Here is a 23,196-nt window from a genome sequence, read left to right on the forward strand (position 1 = left end):
GTCCTACGGAGTGAGAGAGAGGAGAGGTTGAGCCCTCATGTAAGATTCTCCCGTCAGGAACAGTACCACCCGTCTCGGAGGCCTCGTAGACCAGAGGCATGAATTTGTTCAACTGAACGGAAGTGTGGGTCCTGCTCTGGGCAGCCCAACTTAGCCCCAGCCCCCACTGTCGTGATTCTTGGCCTCTCTAGGACTCAGACGCTGCGCGCACAAACAGTGGAAGCACACCCTGCTTCCTGCCGTATTCCCAAAGGGAACCAACTTCCAGGGCTCCTGTGCCAACCTGCCTGCTGTTCTGACTCGTGTCTGTTGCTAGCACCTCCCTCCTGACCTGACCCCTGGCCTCTTAGCCTGAACCCTATCCCCCTCTGCTTAGCCCCTGCTTTTTCTCTTCCTCTGGCTGGAGCCAGCTCTGGAAAGAGTCCTCAGCCGGAGGCCTCCTGCATCACTTAGCCGGGGAGGAGGTTTCAGCCTTCCCTGATGTCCCAGACCCAGATAGCTTTTTCCTGTTGCCTCCTCTGGGATTCAAAACTGGTCTTTGCCACTTGGGCTCCTGTTGATGATGACAGGATGCTTTGTGTCTTAGCCTCAGGGCCTTGCTAGATTGTGATCTCTGAAGCAGAACTGTGACCTTCATTTTTAAATTCTCAAAGATTGGATGGATGGTTGGATGGTGAGGTGGGAGGACAGAGTGTGCCAGGATGCTCGCCTCCTGGTATATCACTTCACCCTCTCCCTCTCCCACCCCTCAGCACAGACATGCTCCACACTCCATTCAGCTGGGACTCCTAAAGGTTTTATCCACTTGGCTGTCAAGGAAAACACTGGGCAGCAGCCATGACTGGCTCCCAGAAAGCCCAACTGACAGGAGCTAGCTGTGACGGTACATACAGCAGGGGTGGCACATGTGACCTCCTCATCTTCCAATGTTCCTTGTCCATGTTCCAAGGAGCCACTTCCCTCTCAGCCTGGGATCCAGAGGCTCGGGGCAGGCCTGACGGTGCTGAGGCTGCTAAACGTAGTCTGACAAGTCTTATTTCTGAGGCCGACTGAGTCTCCGGAGTTTCTTGAGTTGACTGAGCAGTTCGGAGATAAAAGGCTGAAGAAGAAATGGGTGAGATTAAGGCATGGAGTCACACCCACCACCATATGTCCTCCCTAATATCTCCCTTACCCCATCTCCTAGGCCAGTGGTTCTCAACCTTCCTAATGCCCGACCCTTTAATACAGTTCCTCATGTTGTGGTGACCCCCAACCATAAAATTATTTTCGTTGCTACTTCATAACTTTGCTACTGTTATGAATCGCAATGTAAATATCTGATATGCAGGATGTATTTTCATTGTTACAAACTGAACATAATTAAAGCATAGTGATTAATCACAAAAACAATATGTAATTATATATGTGTTTTCTGATGGTCTTAGGCGACCCCTGTGAAAGGGTCATTCGACCCCCAAAGGGGTCGCGACCCACAGGTTGAGAACCGCTGCTGTCCTAGAGCCACTGAAGGGGGGAAAGACGCAGGCCCAAGCTTTCCTTTCATTAGTTTCCTCCCCACTGGGCCTCCTCTCACCCCCACAACAGCAAAGCGTCCTTACCTCTGTGGGGCTGGGACAGTCTCGGAGAAGAGCCTGGGTAGAAGAGAGCAGACAGTGGGTCCCTGAGCCACCGCACTTTCCCACAAGCCCCCACTCAGTCTTCCAGGAATTCCCTCTGATGTGGTTCTCCCACGCCACCCAAGGAGGCAGAGCCTGGGTTCCTAGCTTCCCCTTAGTCCAAGCCCAGCTTCCAACCCCAACCCCTGGCCCCAGGGCCCAGCCCCCATTCTACCTCCAACTGAGTTTTCTGCTCCTCTGTGGATAGTTCCATGAGAGCTTCCAGGTCAATCTCCAGCTCAGAAGGGGTTGGTTGATCCTGTTTGGGAATCACATGGGGCTCAGAGAGGCCTGGCCAGCTAGTGCTGGAGTGAAAGTTACTGTCAGGGGCTCACCCATCCCCCACTCTATTTTCCATGTTCAGTTCCTCTCGTCTTATTCAAACCATGCATTCATCCTTCCATAACAGTTACTGGGCGCCTACTGTGATCTACCGGAACAGCCCTAGAAGTCTTTAAAAAGAGTATCTGTTTTAATTTCAAAAGTTTTACATATATTGTTGGTAGAGATGTAAATGGTACAGCTGCTTTGGAGAAGTTTGGTCGTTCCTTAAAATGTTAAATATATATTTATCATCTAGCCCAGTAATTCCACTCCTAGGTCTATTCCCAAAAGAAATGAAAACATATGTCCACACAAAAAATTTGCACATGAATGTTCATAGCAGCATCATTTATACTAGCCAAAAAGTCTAAACCCAAATGCCCATCAACTGATGAATGGATAAATAAAATATAATGTAGCCCTGCAATGTTACTCATCAATAAAAGGAACAAAGCACTGATTCGTGCTACAACATGGATGAACCTTGAAAACATTGTTAGTGTAAGAAACCAGTTATAAAAGGCTACATATTACATGATTCAATTTGTATGAAATGTCCAGAATAGATAAATCTATGGAGACATAAAGTAGATTAGTGGTTTCTTAGGGCTGGGAATGGTGGCGGTAGGGAATGAGGTATGATTGCTAATGGGTTCAGGGTTTCTTTGCGGGGTGATGAAATGGCCTAAAATTAGATTGTGGTGGTTGCACAACCATTGGAAGATATTTAAAATATGAAATTTCCCATTTTGAGTGGTGAATTATATGGTATGTGAAATAAAGCTATCTTTAAAAGTTATTATAGTCGCCCTAGCCGGTTTGGCTCAATGAAGAGAGCGTCAGCCTGCGGACTGAAAGGTCCTAGATTCGATTCTGGCCAAGGGCACATGCCGGGGTTGCAGGCTTGATTCCCAGTAGGGGGCATACAATCAATGATTCTCTCTCTCATCATGCTTCTATCTCTCTCTCTCCCTCTCCCTTCCTCTCTAAAATCAATAAAGATATTTTTTTAAGTTATTATGGTCATTGAAAAAAATTTAACTACAGAAGTTATAAAATTAAAGATGAAAGAAGCTCAAGAGAATAAGAAGACAAGCCACAGATTGGGAGAAAATATTTGCAAGAGGTATATATCTGATAAAAAACTGTTACCCAAGCCGAACCGGTTTGGCTCAGTGGATAGAGCGTCGGCCTGCGGACTGAAGGGTCCCAGGTTCGATTCCGGTCAAGGGCATGTACCTTGGTTGCGGGCACATCCCCAGTGGGGGGCGTTCAGGAGGCAGCTGATCGATGTTTCTAACTCTCTATCCCTCTCCCTTCTTCTCTGTAAAGAAATCAATAAAATATATTATTAAAAAAAACTGTTACCCAAAATATACAAAGAACTCTTGAAACTCATAAATAAGAAAAGGACAATTTAAAATGGGCAAAAGATCTGACCAGATGCCCCACCAAAGAAGATACGCAGATGGCAAATAACAGCTAAGAAGATACTCAGTATCACATGTCATTAGGGAATTGCAAATTAAACCGACAATTAGATACCACTGCGCACCTATTAAAATGGCAAGAAATCTGAAACACTGACAACACCAAATGCTGGTGAGGATGCAGAGCAATGGGAACTCTCATTCATTGCTGGTGGGAATACAAAGGGGTACAGTCACTTTGGAAGACAGCCTGTTTCTTACAGAACTGAACACAGTCTTACCATACAATCCAGCAATTGTGATCCTTGGTATTTGCCCAAATGACTTGAAAACATTTCCACACAAAAACCTGCACACAAATATTTATAGGAACTTCATTCATAGTTGCCAAAACTTGGATGTGACAAAGATGTCCTTCCTTAGGTAAAAGGATAATAAACCGTGGTACGTCCAGCCAATGGACTATTTCTCAGCATTAAAACAAAATGAGCTGTCAAGCCATGAAAAGACATGGAGGAACCTTAAGTGCATATAACTAAGTGAACGAAGCCAATCTAAAAAGTCTACGTATTGTATAATTCTAACTATATGATATTTTGGAAAAGGCAAAACTATAGAAACAGTAAAAAGATCAATGGTTGCCAGGAGTTGCGGGGAGGCTGGGATGAATAGGTGATACACAGAGAGTCTTCAGGGCAGTGAAACTATTCTGTATGATATTATAATAGTGGATACATGTCAATATACATGTGTCAAAACCATAGAAAAAAGACATGGAGGAACTTTAAGTGCATATTACTAAGTGAACGAAGCCAATCTAAAAAGTCTATATATTGTATAATTCTAACTGTATGATATTTTGGAAAAGTCAAAACTATAGAGACAGCCCTAGCCTGTTTGGCTCAGTGGATAGAGCGTCGGCCTGGAGGGTCCCAGGTTCGATTCCAGTCAAGGGCATGTACCTTGGTTGCAGGCACATCCCCAGTAGGGGGTGTGCGGGAGGCAGCTGATCGATGCTTCTCTCTCATCGATGTTTCTAACTCTCTATCCCTCTCCCTTCCTCTCTGTAAAAAAGCAATAAAATATATTTTAAAAGACAAACAAACAAACAAAAAAACTATAGAAACAGTGAAAAGATCAATGGTTGCCAGGAGTTGCGGGGAGGCTGGGATGAATAGGTGATACACAGAGAGTCTTCAGGGCAGTGAAACTATTCTGTATGATATTATAATAGTGGATACATGTCAATATACATGTGTCAAAACCATAGAATGTATAACACCAAGAGTGAATCCTAATATAAAATATGGACTTTGGGTGATTATGATGTGCTGGTATAAATTCATCAGCTGTAACAAGTGCACTGCTCTAGTGGGAGACATTGATAGTAAGGGAGACTATGTACTAAGTGCAGGGACGGGGAATAATGGAACTCTGTACATTCTGCTCACTTCTGCTGTGAACCTAAAACTGCTCTAAAAATCAAAGTCTATTTTTAAAAAAAGATGTGAGCTCAAGGGCCAAGATTTAATAAACTTAATTTTTACTGCATCATCAAGGACTTCCGTAAGTGAAAGTGGCGTGGTGGTGAAGAACATGATTACTAGTACAGGTTGGTGTCACTTTTCTTTTTAATGGATTGAGGTGACGTGGGTTCATAAAGTTACATAGGTTTCAGGTGTACAATTCTATAATCTGTATATTGCATTGTGTGTTCACCACCCCAAGTCAGGTCTCCTTCCATCACCATTTATCCCCCAGCCTTCACCCTCTTCTACATCCTCCCATCCCTTTTCCCTCTGGTAATCACCATACTGTTGTCTGTGTCTATGAGGGTTCTTTTCTTTTTTTCTTAATCCCTTCACCTTTTTCACCCAGCCTGCCAGCCCCCTTCCCCTCTGACATCTGTCAGTCTGTTCGGAAAAAGAGGAACCAATGTAATAATCTGAACAATAAAGATTTAATTAAAAAAAAAACATAGAATGTATAACACCAAGAGTGAATCCTAATATAAAATATGGACTTTGGGTGATTACAATGTGCTGGTATAAATTCATCAGCTGTAACAAGTGCACTGCTCTAGTGGGAGACATTGATAGTAAGGGAGACTATGTACTAAGTGCAGGGACGGGGAATAATGGAACTCTGTACATTCTGCTCACTTCTGCTGTGAACCTAAAACTGCTCTAAAAATCAAAGTCTATTTTTAAAAAAAGATGTGAGCTCAAGGGCCAAGATTTACTAAACTTAATAATTTTTACTGCATCATCAAGGACTTCCATAAGTGAAAGTGGCGTGGTGGTGAAGAACATGATTACTAGTACAGGTTGGTGTCACTTTTCTTTTTAATGGATTGAGGTGACGTGGGTTAATAAAGTTAAATAGATTCAGGTGTACAATTCTATAATCTGTATATTGCATTGTGTGTTCACCACCCCAAGTCAGGTCTCCTTCCATCACCATTTATCCCCCAGCCTTCACCCTCTTCTACATCCTCCCATCCCTTTTCCCTCTGGTAATCACCATACTGTTGTCTGTGTCTATGAGAGTTCTTTTCTTTTTTTCTTAATCCCTTCACCTTTTTCACCCAGCCTGCCAGCCCCCTTCCCCTCTGACATCTGTCAGTCTGTTCTCTATATCTATGAGTCTAGTTCTATTTTGTTTTTTAATTTTGTTCATTAGACTCCACATATAAGTGAACTCATATGGTACTTGACTTTCTCTGACAGGCTCATTTCACTTAGCATAATACTCTCCAGATATATCCATGCTATTGCAAAAGGTAAGATTTCCTTCTTTTTATGGCCGAGTAGTATTCCATTGTGTAAACACACCACAGCTTCCTTATCCACTCACCTACTAATGGACACTTGGGCTGCTTCCAGATCTTGGCTATTGTAAATAACACTGCAACGAGCATAGGGGTGCGTGGTGTCACTTTATTGATTCATTCTAAGAGCCCTCATTGCTTTTGCATCATCAGTACAAGTGTCCACATAGTGAAAAAGGCAAACAACATCTTAGTATTATTGTGAAAATAATCACAGGCCCCCTGAAATGGTCTTGGGAACCCCTGGAGTCACCAGAACACACTTCAAGAACTGTTGCCTTACCCATTTTTCTATTAGCTTGTTCAGTTTTTTCTTACTAATTAAAAAAACAAGATTAGCCCTAGCATTCCACATATGATAGAAATACCATTTGTCCAAAAGGGTTTGGGGAAGTAGGTGTATGTGTTTAAATAGTTAAATCTAATGATCTTTTCCAGTTTAGGTTTTGCTTCCTTTTTATGTTATGCTTAACAAGTTCTTTCCATACTGATTTGGATAGTTTATATTCGCCTTTCCAAACCTCACCTTTTTCATTTGGTTATTAATCCTTTGGGATAATAATAAATATGTGTCAAGTGGCTACTATTAACCTGGCGCTGTGAACTTGGGAAATTCAGTGAACAAAACAAAGAACCTGCCCTCAAAGAGCTTACATGTTAGGGTGAAAGGGCTATCTCAGAACCTGGCATTGTTTTCATAGACATGATAGAAACAGATGTACTAAGTAATCAAGTTGTGTAATTTAACTAAAGGTAGAGGATATTGGAGCAACTTTTTGGACTATGGAAATGTCCCATATCTTGATTGGGGTACTGGATACCTTATAGCAAAGTACATTCACATGGAGACTTCAAATGGGCCAATTTTATTCTATAATTGATTTTTTAAAAATATCTTTTATTGATTTCAGAGACAAATTAACAGTTTTGGTCCTTCCATTCCTTTTTCAAAATAAACAGTGCTAGGCGTCTAAGATAGCTCTTTCATCCTAAGCTCCAGACTTTCCCCTCTGCTGCCTTGGTTTCTAGCTCATCTGATTCAGCATTCATTCATTTAATGCATATTTATTGAGAGAATGCTGTACACCAAGCATTGTGATGAATATTGGGGTTATAATAGCAAGACAGACAGACATGATGATCCTGCCCTTGAAAAGCTTATAGTCTCCTGAGGGATACAGACAGATGAAAAAGCAGTTGCACTAGGGTGGTAAGCACGCTGATGAGATACTTTGGGAGAATATGGAAGGGGAACCTAACCAAGCCTGGGGTTTAGGAAGGCTTTCTGGAAGGAAGTGACCTCTAATCCGAGACCAGAAGGCTGAGTAAGAGTTAGCCAGATATTTAACTTCTGGTCATGATGGAGTAGCAGGGACCAGATTTATTCTCCCAACATAAGTGCTAGAACACTAGACAAAAATATATGAACAGTGTTTTCAGATATTGGACAAGAAGTAGCTCAGAAATGCCTGAGAGAGAAGGGACATGAAAGAGGTAAACTCCATACTTGCCCTGAATTGCTTTCTAGAGGCAATTTCCAGACAACAGAGCTGAGAGAGAGAATCCAAGCAGAGCACAGTGGTCTTGCTAAGTTGATATGACAGAGATCAGAATTCAGGGTTGAGGTGACTGGAATCTGCTGGACAAAGTTCTGGAGAAGAGGGAGTTAGAAAGAAAATAACCTTCAGAAATCTGCATAAGGAAGGGGTCTCTTAAGTCTGCTGAACACAAGATGCACATGCCTAGGGTAAAACTTCACGAAGCCAGGCACCATGAGATACCGAAAGCACAGAGCGAACAGTTCCCAGACCTCACAGAGGTGTGGAGACAAGTCAAAGTCCACCCAGCCAGAGCGACAGTCAGCACTGAGCATGCAGGGATTCAGCAGAGGCCTCAGAGGGGCCATGCTTCACTACGGGGGTAAATTATTCTCTAGATTAAAGGTGACTCTAGACTAATGCTAACAGCGCTTAAAAACAAGCCTCAGCAGAACCTCAAGTAACTAAACTACCTACTAGGATAAAGCCCAACATTCTTAAAGGAGGGGAAAAAAATCCAGTTACTCAACAACATAAAATTTACATTACAATTCAGTATCCAGTCAAAAATCACTAGTCATGGCAAGAAGCAGAAAATGTTCCCTATAAACTAGGAGGAAGATCAATTAATAGAATCAGACCCACAAATGACAGAGATGATGGAATTAGCAGACAAGGAAAACATGAGCACAGTAATGATGAAAATAAAAGATATGAGAAAGAACCAAACATCTAGAGATAAAAATTACAATATTTTAAATGAAAAATTTACTGGATGGAAATAACAGCATACTTGCAGAAAAAAGGATCAGATGAACTGGAAGATAGAGCAAAATAAACTAGTCAAAATGAAGCACAGAAAGAAAAAAACCTGGGCAGCTGGAGAAAAGGAACAGAACAGCTTTGGTGGCCTGTGGGGTAATATCAAGTGGTCTAGCATACATGTAATTTGAAATCCCAGAAGTTGGGGGGTGAAATTATTACATAGAATATAATAAAGATACTATATTCTAGTGATTAGAATTCTGCCTCTAAAAAAGTATTAGTGCAGCCAAAAAACCCCACACATTTTTATTCTCTCCTGAGGATATGTTTATTGATTTGAGAAAGGAAGAGAGATAGAGACAGAAAGAGAGAGAGAGAGAGTGAGAGAGACATCGATCAGTTGCCTCCTTTATACACCTGGATCAGAATGGAATACACAACTTTTTGTGTATTCAACCAACTGAACCACCAAAAAATTTTTATATGACTTATGATGTTATATTAAATATAAGGAACATATATTACCTAGAGTCAGATTGCCCCTGCCGTCTGGAGTTGAAAAATGGGCTCATATCATAATCCATATTCTTTCCCTCAAGTTTTTAAAAATATATATTTTATTGATTTTTTTACAGAGAAGAAGGGAGAGGGATAGAGAGTCAGAAACATCAAAGAGAGAGAAACATTGATCAGCTGCCTCCTGCACACCCCCCACTGGGGATGTGCCCACAACCAAGGTACATGCCCTTGACCGGAATCGAACCTGGGACCCTTCAGTCCGCAGGCCGACGCTCTAGCCACTGAGCCAAACCGGTTAGGGCTCTCAAGTTTTTTTTTGAATTCTCAGAAAATGAGCAGATATATCACAAACCGGTTAGGGCTCTCAAGTTTTTTTTTTGAATTCTCAGAAAATGAGCAGATATATCAAACAACTCCTGCTGAGATGAACAAGTGTGGTACGCTTGTGACTCTCTATTACATGTGGCAGTATCCTGCCAGATGCTGCCAGCTGTGGCCCCTTTCTCAGCTCCACTCCCTACTCAGGCCCCTTACTCCTGATCTCTCTGCCATGGGACCAGCCATGGAGTAAGGTTCAGAGATGAACTAATAATGTCTGTTTTCACAAATTCATTGGCAATACTTTTTTAAAGTTGGAAGGTTAAAAGATTGTTTCTTAAAATCTCACCACACTGAAAGAGCTGCATCAAAATGCTAGCTGCCAGCAGGAAAAGATCGTGTCATGAAATCCATAGGAAAGGAATGTTTCAAAATCTGGGGTGATCAACAGTGTCTCCCCTGCTGCTGTGTGCATTAGATTTAGCTCAAGGCAATGATTGGTGACCTTGGCAAGAGCTCTCCATAGAGTTGGGGGAACAGAAGCCAGATTTTGATGGTTTGAATGGTGATAGGAGGGGGAAAGGTAAGTAAAGGATGTGAGTATGGACAAATCCTTTAAGTGGCCTTATTGTAAAGGAGACACGAACTATGGGATGGTAATTAGAGTGGGGCACGTTGATGAACGAGAGTGTTTTTAAAATAGGAGAAACTTATGGGTGTTTAAGCCCCTGCTTAGTAGCCAAATCCACACTCTCCCTCTGGACAACAGGAGCGCTAGCGCCCCAAATCTGTTTGTTTGGGTTGAATCCAGACTTGCTTCCTCTGAAGACCCCAAAGCAGGCTGTACACCCCGTGAGAAGAGGTGGGGCCCTTCATCAGAGGAAGGTTGGGTCCCATTAAAAAAACTAAAGAAGTAGTGATGCATCCTGGAACCATTTCCAGTTGTGCCATTTAAGGGGGACATGTAAGGGAGAGCCCTGGTGGGCGGCGAGGGGCCCTGTGAAGTTAGAACTGGGGTCAGGTAAGTCTGGAGGCTCTATTGCTTCCATCTCTGCCCAAGGTGATCAGCCACTTGGGGCTTCCCCAGTCCTTGGCTGCTTCCGGATGAAAAGAGCAGGGATTAGGAGAGGAACTGCCACCTGCACCTTTGGACAATCACCATGGCAACTGCAGGCCAGGTATTTTATTTCAGTCATTGCCTGGGAGCGGTCCTCCTACATGTCCTATTGGAAATGTTTTAAGCTCGTTATTGTACAGCTTCCTCCCCCCGCCCCCCCCCCTTAATCTTGCAAAACAAGTTTTGTCTAGTGTCTCTCTTTGATGCCCCGAAAGGACTTGCCCTGCGGTGTCTGAAATATGAGACTTTTCATGCAAGTGCACAACAATCTGAAATTGAAACTGATCCAGAGAGAGAGGGTGCTGGCAGTAGTGACAGGCAGGGAAGGTGTTCTGCAAGGTCAGAGCAGACTCAGGCCAAGAAAGTTTGCCTCTCCTGCTCCCGGCGTCAGGACATCTGCCACCTACCCCAGGATGCAGCAGGGAACATGGTCAACACCTGGACCAAGCAGACACAGGACCCAGGGAGCCTCACAAGGCAGCTTGGGCCACATGGACGACTCCTCCCCATCCAACCACAGAGCTGCTGGCACAGCCCTTTCCTGGAAGAATCACAGGCCCTTGTTGCAAGAGACAGAGAGAAAGAGAAAGAGAGAGAGAGAGAGAGAAAGGACCTGAGTCAAGAAAGAGGAGAAATAAGGACCATGGTATGAGGACAAGTAAGACTTCTAGTTTCTGGCTTGGTGCAGTGGCTCTCTGCCAGCTACATGCTGGAGTCAACTGTGGAGCTTATAAAAAAGACCAGTGCCCGGGCACCACCCTAGTAGATTCTAATTAAATTCAGTTGAGGTGCAGCCAGGGCACTGGTTTTTTTCCTGAAGTACTTCAGGTGTACGGAGAACCACTAGATGCGCAAGTAAGTGCTCAGGCTCTGCGGGCAGAGCCCCGGCTGCGGCCCTGAGTACCGTAGCTTCCTAGCTACTCAACATCGCTAAGCTTCCACGTCCTCCAGGGTGAAACAGTAGCTACCTAATGGAGTCGTGCAGGTGCTGAATGAAATAACGCACATCAAATGCTGGCCCTGTGCCAAGCAGGTGCTTAAGTGCTCAAAATGTTTTCTTGTTAAAGCAGCGGTTGCTACTCATTAGGATCCCAATGTGGAGATAGCTAAGTACTTCCCATGACAAGGGGCCAAGACCCACCCCTTGGCCTGGGTGGAACTGAGCGTAGTCAGTGACCAGCTGCTGGCGTTAGTGCTGGTTGCTCTGATGTTCTGGTCCCGTTCTGTTCATGCTGAAATGATGAAAATGTTCTATATCTGTGCTGACAGTATGAAGCCACTAGCCACATGGGGCTAATGGGTAGTGAGACCGAGAAACTGAACTTTTAATATTATTTAATTTTCATTAATTTGAAGTTAAATAGCGACACATGGCTGATATCTACAGTATTGGACAATGTAGCTCTAGACGTGTATGTATGTTGAGGATAAGAATAAAAAAAAAGACATAAAAGAAAAAAATAGCCCTTCTATTATCTCGCTTGAGCACCAAAACGTCCTAAAAGGAGAAATTGACAGGCACTTAGAGTCCTGTTTTATAGATGAGGAAACCAAGTCTCAGAGATGGTAAAAGACATGCCCTGGATTATAAAGAGAGCTAGAGGCAGAGCCCAGACCAGAGGGGCCAGATTTCTGGGCTGCAAACCCACGCTTCACCTGTTGGGAAAAGCGTTCTCTCCATGGGAGCATCTCACATCCACCCTCCAGCTCCTCCTGAGGTTTCAGAGCAGACCTTTTCTCAGCTCCCTGGCCAGGCTTCAAGCCCCCCCCCTTTCCCCACCCTCCCCCACGCTACCCACCTGGAAGAGCTCCTGAACCTTCGCATCCACCCACTGCTCCATGTCCAGCCAGCGCTGGAGGTGCCCCCGGTCATACTTCACCGTCAGCCGGCTCGGTCTCCGGGACCTGGACGCCTTGGACGGGTCGGGGTGGGACTTTGACTCTGAGTCTGTGGAAGACGTCCTCCTCTTCCCAGAAGCCCACTGGACCTTCTTACTTGAGTTCTCCCTGTCAGGGTTGGGGGAGGTGCAGGAAGCAGGGTTTGAAGACAGCATGGAAGGAATGGCCTGGGCAAGGAGCTGGGATAAACTGCCAGTCAGAGCAAGGTTGCCAGGGAAGTGAGGAAACTGAAAACAGGAGAGACCAGCAGGGAAGAAAGGTGGGAGGGGCAGGGGTCAAAGATCAACAACAGGTACTGGAAATGCCAGACTCCTGGCTGCCAGGGAACGGCACTCCTGAGCTGAGCTGTGCCCTAGCCTTCCTTTTTAGCAGGTGCAGAGGCTCAGTGTGACATAAACTGCAAATGAGCAAAGGTCAAGAGGGCGCCATGCCTGGGGAGGGAAAGGGGCCCTTGCTTGGGTCCTGAGGGGGTGGGGCTGTGATCTGTGCTCTGTGACCAGCTCTGGAACGGGACCAGAGTCACACTCATCTGAGAACCTGCTGCACTCCAGCGCCTGGGACTCGATCTACCTGCCGTCAGAGGGAGCCTGCAGGAGCGGTGTCCCTGGCAGGCAGGAGCTCCCGCTCAGAGGGTGGCACTGCAGGGATAGTCAGGGGGTGGCTATCTGTGGTCCTCATGGAGCCATCTCTCTTGTGTCTGGGTGTGTCTGCCTGGGAGCTGCCTTTAGGCATATGTGAGGAAGGGGCGCTCCTGTGTTAGCCGGGCCCTGTGTGCTCGCAAAGGCAACTTTATCGAGCTTGTCTCCAATTCCCTTTTTCCAGAGGCAACTGCTTAGGAAGCCATGTTTACCATCCCATGACCCTCCCCTGACTCACGTCCCTCCCGACAGAGGAAACCTGCAGACTAACTTTTACCCAGCTGTCAAGGCCTACGACTTCTACACATGCTTGCATTCCAAAGGAATGGTATTTTCGTTTGTTTAGTCCCTTGTAACAAAAATACCTAAACTTTTTAGAAAAGTTACAGAACACTAATTTTTTTAAAATTGATTTTTTTTAAAAAATATATTTTATTGATTTTTTACAGAGCCCCCACCGGTCGCCCGCAACCAAGGCACATGCCCCCGACCGGAACCAAACCCGGGACCCCCGAGTCCGCAGGCCGACGCTCCATCCACTGAGCTAAACCGGTCAGGGCTAAAATTGATTTTTAGAGAAAGGAAGGGAGAGAGAGAAAAACATTGATTTGTTGTTCCACTTACGCATTTATTGGTTGATTCTTGTATGGGCCCTGACCAGGGATCAAACCCACAACCTTGGTGTATCAGGACAATGCTCTAACCAACTGAGCTACCCAACCAGAGTTAACTTTTTTTTTTTTTAATGAAAAGCTCAGAAGGACAAACAAATGAAAGTGAAACTTTCTCTTCTTTCCCCAACTCCTCTCCCCAGAGGCAACTGCCATCAACAGCTTGTCTTTAGTTCTCCTGTGATCACCATTATCCTTTTATGCAACACCATAAATGTGTCCGTTTTAGACAGTATCTCTTATCTCCTTAATCTGAAGGATGAGAAATTAACTCCCTCACACTAACTCCATCTCCTTTACTTTCCACATTCCCATTTTTATTTATATATCACTTTTGAGGTCTGGTAGCAGTTGCTTTTATGTTGAGTTTCTGTTTCCCATGTATGGATTTCAACCATCATACTGTACACGGACTCCTAAAAGACAGCTTTAGACAGAGGCCAACCGATGAGTCTTTAGGTCCAACTTTAGGCCCTGGAAAAGCCCAGGCGTTGAAGGAAGACTGACAGATCTCAGTTCCAACTCAACTTTGCCTTGCATCGGTTTCACAAGCTCTTTAAGTCTGTTTACTCATCTGCAAAATGGGGTTCAGGGGAGGATTACATGAGATGATAGATATAAACATTTAGCATGGTGTCCAAAAGAGTCCCTTCTTAGTAGACATCCATTCCCTTCCTTTCTCCCCCTTCCCATTCTCCCTGCCTTCCTGGTGAGGCTCTGTATCAGAAAGGCTGGCCCTGGGATTTCTCAGTGACTTCCCTCCTGGGCCTCTTTGGAAGAGGGTGGAAATTAGCAAGGATAGGGAGGCCTCTAAAATGCATCCTGTAGACTCTCCTGTTACTTTGACACTCTGTGATGGGCAGTCATTATTGTGATAGTCCCCTCTCTCTGCTGCTTCCTGTCTTCTGAAGGATCTGAGGGCCCTTTCAGGAAAAGGAAGCAGAACAGAGGAGTCAGTGGGTTTTGTTCATTCATCACCTCATTCACTTAACAAAGACTTTATGAGCTCCTCTCGCAGGCCAGTATTATGCTCAGCACCAGGATGGGTGATGCAAAAGAGACACAGTTCCTGCCTTTACAGAACTCATCATCTAGTATAAAAATAAGCAAACATTAATCAGCTAATAAATAAATATAAAATGGCAACTGTATTTAGTGATCTAAAGAAAAAAGTGCTATAAGGTGTCACGTCGTGAGTAATAACATTTGAACTGAATGCTGAAGGATGAGTAGGTGTGAACTAGGCACAAGGGCCAGGAGGAGTGGCCCTCGCAGAAGGCAGACCATATGCAAAGCCTCTGTGACACGAAGGAGATGCTGAATACAAAGGACAGAGAGTCCAAGGATTGGAACAGAAAGGAGGGGGCCATGAGCAGAAGGTGTGAACGTATCTACACAGGGCCCGGTGAATCATGTTAAGGAGTTTTATCTCTATTCTAAGAGCCTTGGGAATCACTGCAAAATCTTAAGCAATGGTGGCTGGGCAGACTGACATAATCAGATTTAAATTTCTAAAAGATCACTCTGGCCATTGAATAGAGAGAGGATCAGAGGGTGCAGAAGGGCTGGAGGAGACAGTTAAGAGGCCATCGCTTAGGGCTTGACTAGGGGAGGTAGTGTTGCTGATAGTAAGAAGTGGAGAGATAGGAGAGGTATTTAGACCTTTAACAGAACTTTAATTGAGAACATAAATATGCAAACTTCATGGATGCCTACATAGAGACATAGACAGGTTCATGCATGGAGCCTCTCTGAGCCTGTTTCCTAATTTGTAAACTAGAGGTTGGTGGGATTCCGCATCAGCAAACAGTGTGGATCTTGAGGGCACACGAATGAGTTATTCCCATCCTATATAATAAAAGCCTAATATGCAAATTGTCCCCTCAGGCGGTCATTTGACTGAGAGTTACACCGGGAGACCGGGAGTTCGACCGCTTGCTATGACATGCACTGACCATCAGGGGCGGCGCGGAACATGGCAGGCATTGGAGATGCAGTGCCAGCAGCAGGCAACAGTGGAGGTGCTGCCGGCCCCGATGGGTCCCCGATGAAAGCGGGACCTCGGCGGGATGGTGGAGTAGGTGAGTGGGCGGCACCAGGCCAAGGCAGGTGCGAGCGGGGGCCCAATCGCCCCACAGATTGCCCTGCAGATGGCGACCAGCAGTGGCGGTGGCAGGAGGCAGGGCCGCAGCTGGCTTCCAGGCGCTGAGGGAGCCGGGTGGGGTGGGAGGGCCCCCCAGCTGGGGAGGCCCCCAGCCCAAACCGATCACCCCGCAAGTGGGATGGTGGAGCAGGTGAGGGGGCGGTGCCAGGCCAAGGTGGGGTGCCAGGCGGGGCTGTGAGGCTGGGGGTGCGAGCTGGGGCCCAATATCCGCAGGCCACCCCGAGGGACCCCACCTGTGCACAAATTCGTGCACCTGGCCTCTAGTTATTAATAATGTAGGCTCCTTAAGGTATTCGCCAATGATACATCTGATAAGGGGTTAATATCCAAAATTTATAAAGAACCTAAACAACTAAAAACTAAAAACAAACAATCCAATGAAAAAGTGGACAGAGGACCTGAATAGACACTTCTCCAAAGAGGGCATACAGATGGCCAATAGACATATGAAAAGATGCTCAAAATCACTAATCATCAGAGAAAGGCAAATTAAAACCACAATGAGATATCACCTCACACCTGTCAGAATGGCTATCACCAATAAACCCACAAACAAAGTGGTGAAAGTAGTGGCATTTGAATGGTGGAAATATGGGGTATTTTTAAATTCTATTCTATTCTATTCCATGTTATTATTTTTTTTTTCAAATGCTGAAAGCAAGTCACTTTGTTTTTCAAGACTCACTAATAAAGTCCAACCTGTTCTGTTAGAGGCAATTCCATGATCTAGTTACTCAATGCCCTGTTATTAGATGTATGGGATTGCTACCAGTTTTTGCCATTATAGTGCTGCTCTGAACATCCCTGTAACTATTTCTTTGTTAGCATTTCGTGATTTTTTCCCCCCCTTAAGAGGATTTCTAGAGGTAGAACTACAAGGACAGAGGATGTGTAAAATTATAGGAGAATTTAATATTTATGGTCATATTAGCTCCCTGAAAAATTGTACCAAATAAACTGTTTATAGTTTGATGTCCTAATATGTTCAGTTAATGAATATGTTAGTTATATACACATTGCTGCATAATGATTATCCCCAAATTTAGTAGCTTAAAACAATAAGCATTTATTATATCACTGTTTCCGTAGGTGGCTTGGCTGGCGCCTCTGGCTTAGGGATTCTCAGAAGGCTGCAAGCCAGGTGCCGGCCAAGGCTGTTGGTCAGAGACATTGTTTCTTGCCTTGTGGACCTCTCTAGAGCAGTGGTCGCCAACCTTCCGGACCTCCACGGACCACCGGTTGGCAACCGCTGCTCTAGAGGATACTCATCACATAGCAGTGGCTTCCACTAGATCCAAGGCACCAGAAGAGGGAGAGGGTGTCAAGCAAGATGGAAATCACAGTCTTTTCATAGCCTAATCTAGGAAGTGACATCCCATGACGTTTTGCTCAGCAGAAGCCAGCCACTAGGTCCAGCCACACTCCAGGGGGAGAGATGACACAACAGCAGGTGGGGATTACTGGTGGCCACTTATGGGCTACCCACCACACTGGGATTTGTGCCTGCCCTCAGAGCACAGTGTGGTGGCCTTGTCTTCTGGGGTCTGTGTGAACGCCCCGCAGTGCCTGGTGGAGCAGCTCAGGCTGGAGGCCGGGGTGGAGAGGATCAACAGTACTGCATGCAGAATGCCTGCAAGGATGCTCTGCTGGCCAGTGTTCCAGCTGGAAGCAACCCTTCTGGGAACCCAGATCCTGAGCTTTCCTCTGGAGACTAGGAAAGAAGTTCACTGAGGAATGCCTTCAATGCCAAGTGATGAATGACTGCCTCCAAGTCTCAAGAAGACATTTTTCTCTAAACAAATGACTTTCAGATATTTCAGACCTTTCCTGTGGCCTGGTACCATAGCCAGAATTCTACAGAAATGGATGAGTTTGTACTCAAATAAAGAATCTGGGGGAACCCAGACTGCATGGCTCAGTGGTTGAGTGTCGACCTATAAACCAGGAGGTTACAGTTCAATTCCCAGCCCGGGCATATGCCCGGGTTGCAGGTTTGATCCCCAGTGTGGGGCATGCGGGAGGCAGCCAATGGATGATTCTCTCTCATCATTGATGTTTTTATCTCTCTCCCTCTCCCTTCCTCTCTGAAATCAATAAAAATATATATTTTTTAAAAAAGAATCTGGGGGAAAACAGTAGACCTTTTTTAAAAATGTTTTTTGATTGATTTGAGAGGGGTGGGGTGGGGAGAGGAACTCAATTGGCTGCCTCCTGCATGCCCCCTACTGGGGATAGAGCCTGAAAACCAGGCATGTGCCCAGATTGGGAATTGAACCGGGGACCTCGTGGTGTACAAGACAATGTTCAACCAACTAAGCCACACCGGCCAGGGCAAGGAGTAGACTTTTAAATAATAATGGCCTGCTTTGTTTGACGAAGTGCGTTATACTTAAACAAAAACTTTACCACCACTCTTTTCGTCGGGCCTTGGAGCCTGTCGGATGCTTTAGGATGAAGCTGAGCTTCTCTTTCCCAGCCACTGGCTCTCAGAAACTCGAAATGGACAATGATTGCAAACTTCATACCTTTTATGAAACGTGTGTGTCCACAGAAGTTGCTGTTGATGCTCTGGGTGAAGAATGGAAGGGTTTTGTGGTTGAAACCAGTGGTGGAATGACAAACAAGGTTTCCCCATGAAGCAGGGGGTCTGCCTGCCTGCTGCTGAGTAAGGGGCATTCCTGTTACAGACCAAGGAGGAGTGGAGAAAGAAAGCACAAATTTGTCCAGGGTGGCATTGTGGATGTCGGTCTCAGTGTTCTCAATTTGGTCATTGTCATAAAAGGGGAGAAAGATATTCCTGGCCTCACTGATAACTACTGTGCCTCCTCGCCTGGGGTCCGAACGAGCTAGTTGTATCCACAACCTTTTCCATCTCCCTAAAGATGTCTGCCAATAAGTTGTGAGAAAGCCACTCAACATAGAAGGTGAGAAACCTAGGACCAAAGCACCCAAGATTCGGTGTCTTGTTAGTCCTCACGTCCTACAAGACAAACGCCGGTGTATTGCTCTGAAGGAGCAGTGTGCTAAGAGGCGGCAGAATATGCTCAACTTCCGGCCGAGAGAATGAAGGAGGCCAAATAAAAATGCCAGGAATGGTCCTAGCCGGTTTGGCTCAGTGGATAGAGCGTCAGCCTGTGGACTGAAGGGTCCCAGGTTCGATTCCGGCCAAGGGCACATGCCCAGGTGGTGGGCTCCATCCCCAGTGGGGGGCGTGCAGGAGGCAGCCGATCAATGATTCTCTCTCATCATTGATGTTTCTATCTCTCTCTCCTTCTCCCTTCCTCTCTGAAATCAATAAAGAAATATATATATTTTTTTAAAATGCCAGGAACAGACTGCCAAAAGCCATACGCTGTTCTCTCTGAGAGCTTCCATCTATAAGTCTAAGTCCAGTCAAAGTGAGATTTACTAAGAATAACAAATAAAATCAAAAAAAGAAAAAAACCTTACCACCAAGTATACCAAAATGCACCTCTTTCATAAGTGAATTACTAGTTTCTATACCCGGAATAATTATGTATGTTTTATTTATTGGATGTTCACATGTGAGGAAGGAAAACATTTTTGTTTATTAAAAAATTGAATATTTGTAATTTGTTGTTCCTAAGATTTTTTTTCACCATAAGAAAATTTGTTCTTTTCTCATGAATTTACAATATCTTTTGTTGTTGTTGTTAGTCCTTACCCGAGGATATTTTTTCCATTGATTTTTAGAGAGAGTGGAGGGGTAGAGACCGTGAGAGAGAAACATCGATGTGAGAGAAACATTGATTGGTTGCCTCCCGCACACTCCCAGACAAGGGCTGGGGGTCGAGCCTGTAACTGAGGCACATGCCCTTCACCAGAATCAAAGCCGTGACCCTTCAGTCCGAAGGTGGATGCTCTAACCACTGAGCACCCGGCTAGGGCACAATATCTAAATGAAGATAAGCCAGTGTAAAATTGGGAGGGGGTAGAAAATAGGCTTTATTAATCAAATTGTTAGATAGGACAAGGGTCTCAGGGTCTGAGCAGTTCTATATGTTATTTCTTCCTAATGTAAAAATGTAGCACAGGATTTTTCAGATGCAGCTATAAACAGGATGAGCTGCCAGGAACTCAACCAGATAAATGTTGCCAAGAAATCAATAAAATTATATATTTTTAAAATCTTACAAATTAAATGACTTCTTAATGTCGTATTTTACTTTGATGATGTGATTTTGATTTGATTTGGGACACTTTTAAAAGGATACTTTGTGTTTTTAATTATCTTTAAAGAGTTTGCAAATAGCCTGGCTGAGTATGGCTCAGCCATTGCGCAGACCCAGGAACCAAGAGGTCACTGGTTTGATTCCCAGTCAGAGCATATGCCTAAGTTGCAGGCTTGATCCCCAGTAGGGGGCATGCAGGAGGCAGCCAATCAATGATCCTCTCTCCTCATTGATGTTTCTATCTCTCCCTCTCCCTCTCCCTTCCTCTCTGAAATCAATAAAGATATATATATATATTTAAAAAGAGTGAAAATAAAATTTCTGCTAAATTAATCATTTTCTATGATTAAAAAAATAATAATTCTTGCCCTGACCAGAGTGGCTCAGTTGGATGGGCATTGTCCTGTGCACCAAAAGGTTGCTGGGCTGGGTTTGGCAGGTGCAGCTAATCTCTGCTGGGGTGACTAGATTGGGACTAAGAATGTTAATGCAGCTCTTCGGCTGGACCCCTCTCTCTCCCTGATAAATCTCTCCTGCTCTCTTTGGGTGGCCTCTCTCCTACAGGGTAGTCAAACTTCTTTACATCACAAATGGTTTTCAGAGGGAAAAATGGAAGCCACAAGGTTGAAGCCTAAAAGTCATGTGATACCACTTCTACTATATCCTATTGGTCAAAGCAAGTTATAGATTCAAAGGGAAGGAAAAGATAGATGCCCCCTCTTGGTGGGAGGGGCAGCCTGCACATATAGGAAGATGAGAGGTCTGGTCTACCATCTTTTTTTAAATCCTCACCAGACCATATGTTTCTAGTTTTTATTTTTAAAAAAATATTTTTATTGATTTCAGAGAGGAAGGGAGAGGAAGAGATAGAAACATCAATGATGAGAGAGAATCGTTGATCAGCTGCCTTCTGCACACCCCACACTGGGGATCGAACCCACAGCCCGGGCATGTGCCCTGACTGGGAATGGAACTGTGATCTCTTGGTTCATAGGTCGATGCTCAACCACTGAGCCATGCAGGCTGGGCTGTTTTTATTGATTTTAGAGAGAGAGGAAGGGGGAGAGAGAAACATGGAGTATGCACCCTATTGGGGGGATCGAACTACCAACCCAGGTATGTGCCTTGACCGGGAATCGAATCCACAACTGGATGATGCTCTGACCAACTGAGCCACACCTGCCAGGGCATACTTGTTTGATCTCAAAGGAATGAAGGCTATAGCATAAACCCAGGCCTTCTATTCTCCAAGTTCACAGAGGGGGAGTGAACCACATGGTCTAACAAAAAGAGCTAATTCATCCAGACACCTGGCCCTGGGCCTGCAATATAGAATTAGGAAACAATATCAACTGAAATGCTTTGTAGAAGGGCGAGTCATAATCATCATGGAAAGGGCCCAAGATTGGCAGTCAAGAGACCTTAAGTCTGGGCTGGCCTCTGCCACATACTAGCTGTATGTCTCTGAACAAATCAAGGTCAAATCTCTGGGCCTCAGTTTCCTATCTATACTAATAAAAGCCTACGTGGCCCTCGTGCCCTCACGTCATCACAAGATGGCCGCCCCACATCACAAGATGGCTGCCCCTACGTCATCACAAAATGGCCACCACAAGATGGCCGGCAGGGGAGGGCAGTTGGGGGTGACCAGGCTGGCAGGGGAGGGCAGTTGGGGGCGATTGGGCCTGCAGGGGAGCAGTTAGGCGTCAATCAGGCCGGCAGGGGAGTGTTTAGGGAGAGATCAGGCTGGCAGGCAGAAGCCGTTAGGGGCAATCAAGCAGACAGAGAGGTGAGTGGTTAGGAGCCAGCAGTCCTGGATTGTGAGAGGGATGTCCCAGATTGGAGAGGGTGCAGGCTGGGCTGAGGGACACCCCTCCAGGGCACGCATTTCGTGCACGGGGCCTCTAGTATACTATATAAGGCTATACATAAGGCGAAGGCCTTTAACTAAGGCCCCCAACAGCTCTGACACTCTGTCTCTTCACAGACAGAACTTCATGAATCCGTCCAGATAACAGCTGGCTCTATACACACTGCCAGAGAGGCTCTTGGCGTCAATGAGGGTCTGAACAGGAGAAGGGCAGATGAAGGCAGGGCTGGAGGAGAGAACCTTATGCAGTGTGCAGGGTGGCTGGGAGTTCATCTGGAAGCTGGCACAGAGCCCAGAGCAAGGGCAGCAGTGGCAACAGGCAAGAAGGGATGGATGTGAGTGGATACCAGGGAAGACTGTCAGGACCCAGGGGCTGTCTGGATGTTTGCAGGGAAAGCCCAAGGAAAGGCAGGGGGTACAGATAACTCCAAAGTGACTGGGACAATGAGGCCAGGAGAGAAGAGCAATTTTGGGGTTAAATATGAGGAATGTGGAGGTTATCGTGATATATTTCTCCATTACGGAAGCAGTCCATGTTCACTAAAGGGAACTTGGAAAATAATTTAAAAACTAAAAAGAAAATAATTTAAAGACTAAAAAGAAATACCCCATATTTCCACCATTCAAATGCCATTACTTTCACCACTTTGTTAGACCATCTTTTTTCCTCTCACGTGTAGTTTTTCTTTTTATAAGAAGCAGCTTAAGATAGTAGGAAAAGTGTAGTGTTTTTGTTTCTTTGTTTTTTGTGGGAAGCTGCCTATTGTCTTCACTAGCAAAGAGGTGTGGACAAGGAACCCGGAAGGCTGGTGACCCTTGAAGCCCTGGCAAAGGTCAGAGCTGTGCACCCACTGTTAGTCCAGACAGTGGTAGCTGAAGCAACTTTCCCATTTATCATTATGCAAATCCTTGCTGATGGGCTAGTCTGCCTGTTACTGGAAATTGCCTGCCTAAGGGCCATGGTGTATCCCAAACCAATAAAAGGTTGGCGAGGCCTGAGCACCAGGGGAAGTCCTTCCTCTTGAGTTGGACTTGCCCGCCTGGTCCCCCAATATTTCCAAATTATTATTTCTTGTCTTGTCTCTTTCATTTGCCTGCGGCCCTCTTCCAGATCCTGAACGCTGAACCACGCGGGACGTGGGGGGAAACAAACAAACATAAACATTACACAGTTTTTTATTGATTTTTAGAGAGAGAGGAAGGAGAAGGAAAGCCTGCAACCCAGGCATGTGCCGTGGCCTGGAGTTGAACCAGGAATCTTT

At 45.3% G+C, this 23,196-nt stretch overlaps 1 protein-coding gene and 2 pseudogenes across 1 annotated transcript; 2 read left to right on the plus strand and 1 right to left on the minus strand.

The window, feature by feature from the left end:
• Positions 1 to 774: 774 nt before the first annotated feature.
• PPP1R14D (protein phosphatase 1, regulatory (inhibitor) subunit 14D) lies at positions 775 to 12,779 on the minus strand. The gene is made up of 4 exons (XM_005860249.2): positions 12,299 to 12,779; positions 1,834 to 1,917; positions 1,602 to 1,634; positions 775 to 1,099 (listed from the first exon to the last, which is right to left on the minus strand). Exons 1-4 carry the CDS (start codon positions 12,551 to 12,553, stop codon positions 1,034 to 1,036), a joined length of 438 nt encoding a protein of 145 aa, XP_005860311.1. The 5' UTR covers positions 12,554 to 12,779; the 3' UTR covers positions 775 to 1,033.
• Positions 12,780 to 15,754: 2,975 nt separating this feature from the next.
• On the plus strand, positions 15,755 to 17,567 carry LOC102257358 (annotated as a pseudogene).
• A 731-nt stretch (positions 17,568 to 18,298) lies between these two features.
• On the plus strand, positions 18,299 to 19,038 carry LOC106725068 (annotated as a pseudogene).
• The last annotated feature ends 4,158 nt before the right edge of the window (positions 19,039 to 23,196 follow it).

The sequence above is a fragment of the Myotis brandtii genome, unplaced genomic scaffold, assembly GCF_000412655.1.
Source record: "Myotis brandtii unplaced genomic scaffold, ASM41265v1 scaffold133, whole genome shotgun sequence".
Classification (NCBI taxonomy): domain Eukaryota; kingdom Metazoa; phylum Chordata; class Mammalia; order Chiroptera; family Vespertilionidae; genus Myotis; species Myotis brandtii.

Coding starts and splice junctions, on each gene's coding strand:
- PPP1R14D (XM_005860249.2), bottom strand. CDS start 12,553: ATGCTGTCTTCAAACCCTGCTTCCTGCACCTCCCCCAACCCTGACAGG. Junction 1,918..12,298: donor AGGTTCAGGAGCTCTTCCAG/GTGGGTAGCGTG, acceptor ATTCCCAAACAG/GATCAACCAACCCCTTCTGA. Junction 1,635..1,833: donor AGCAGAAAACTCAGTTGGAG/GTAGAATGGGGG, acceptor TCTTCTACCCAG/GCTCTTCTCCGAGACTGTCC.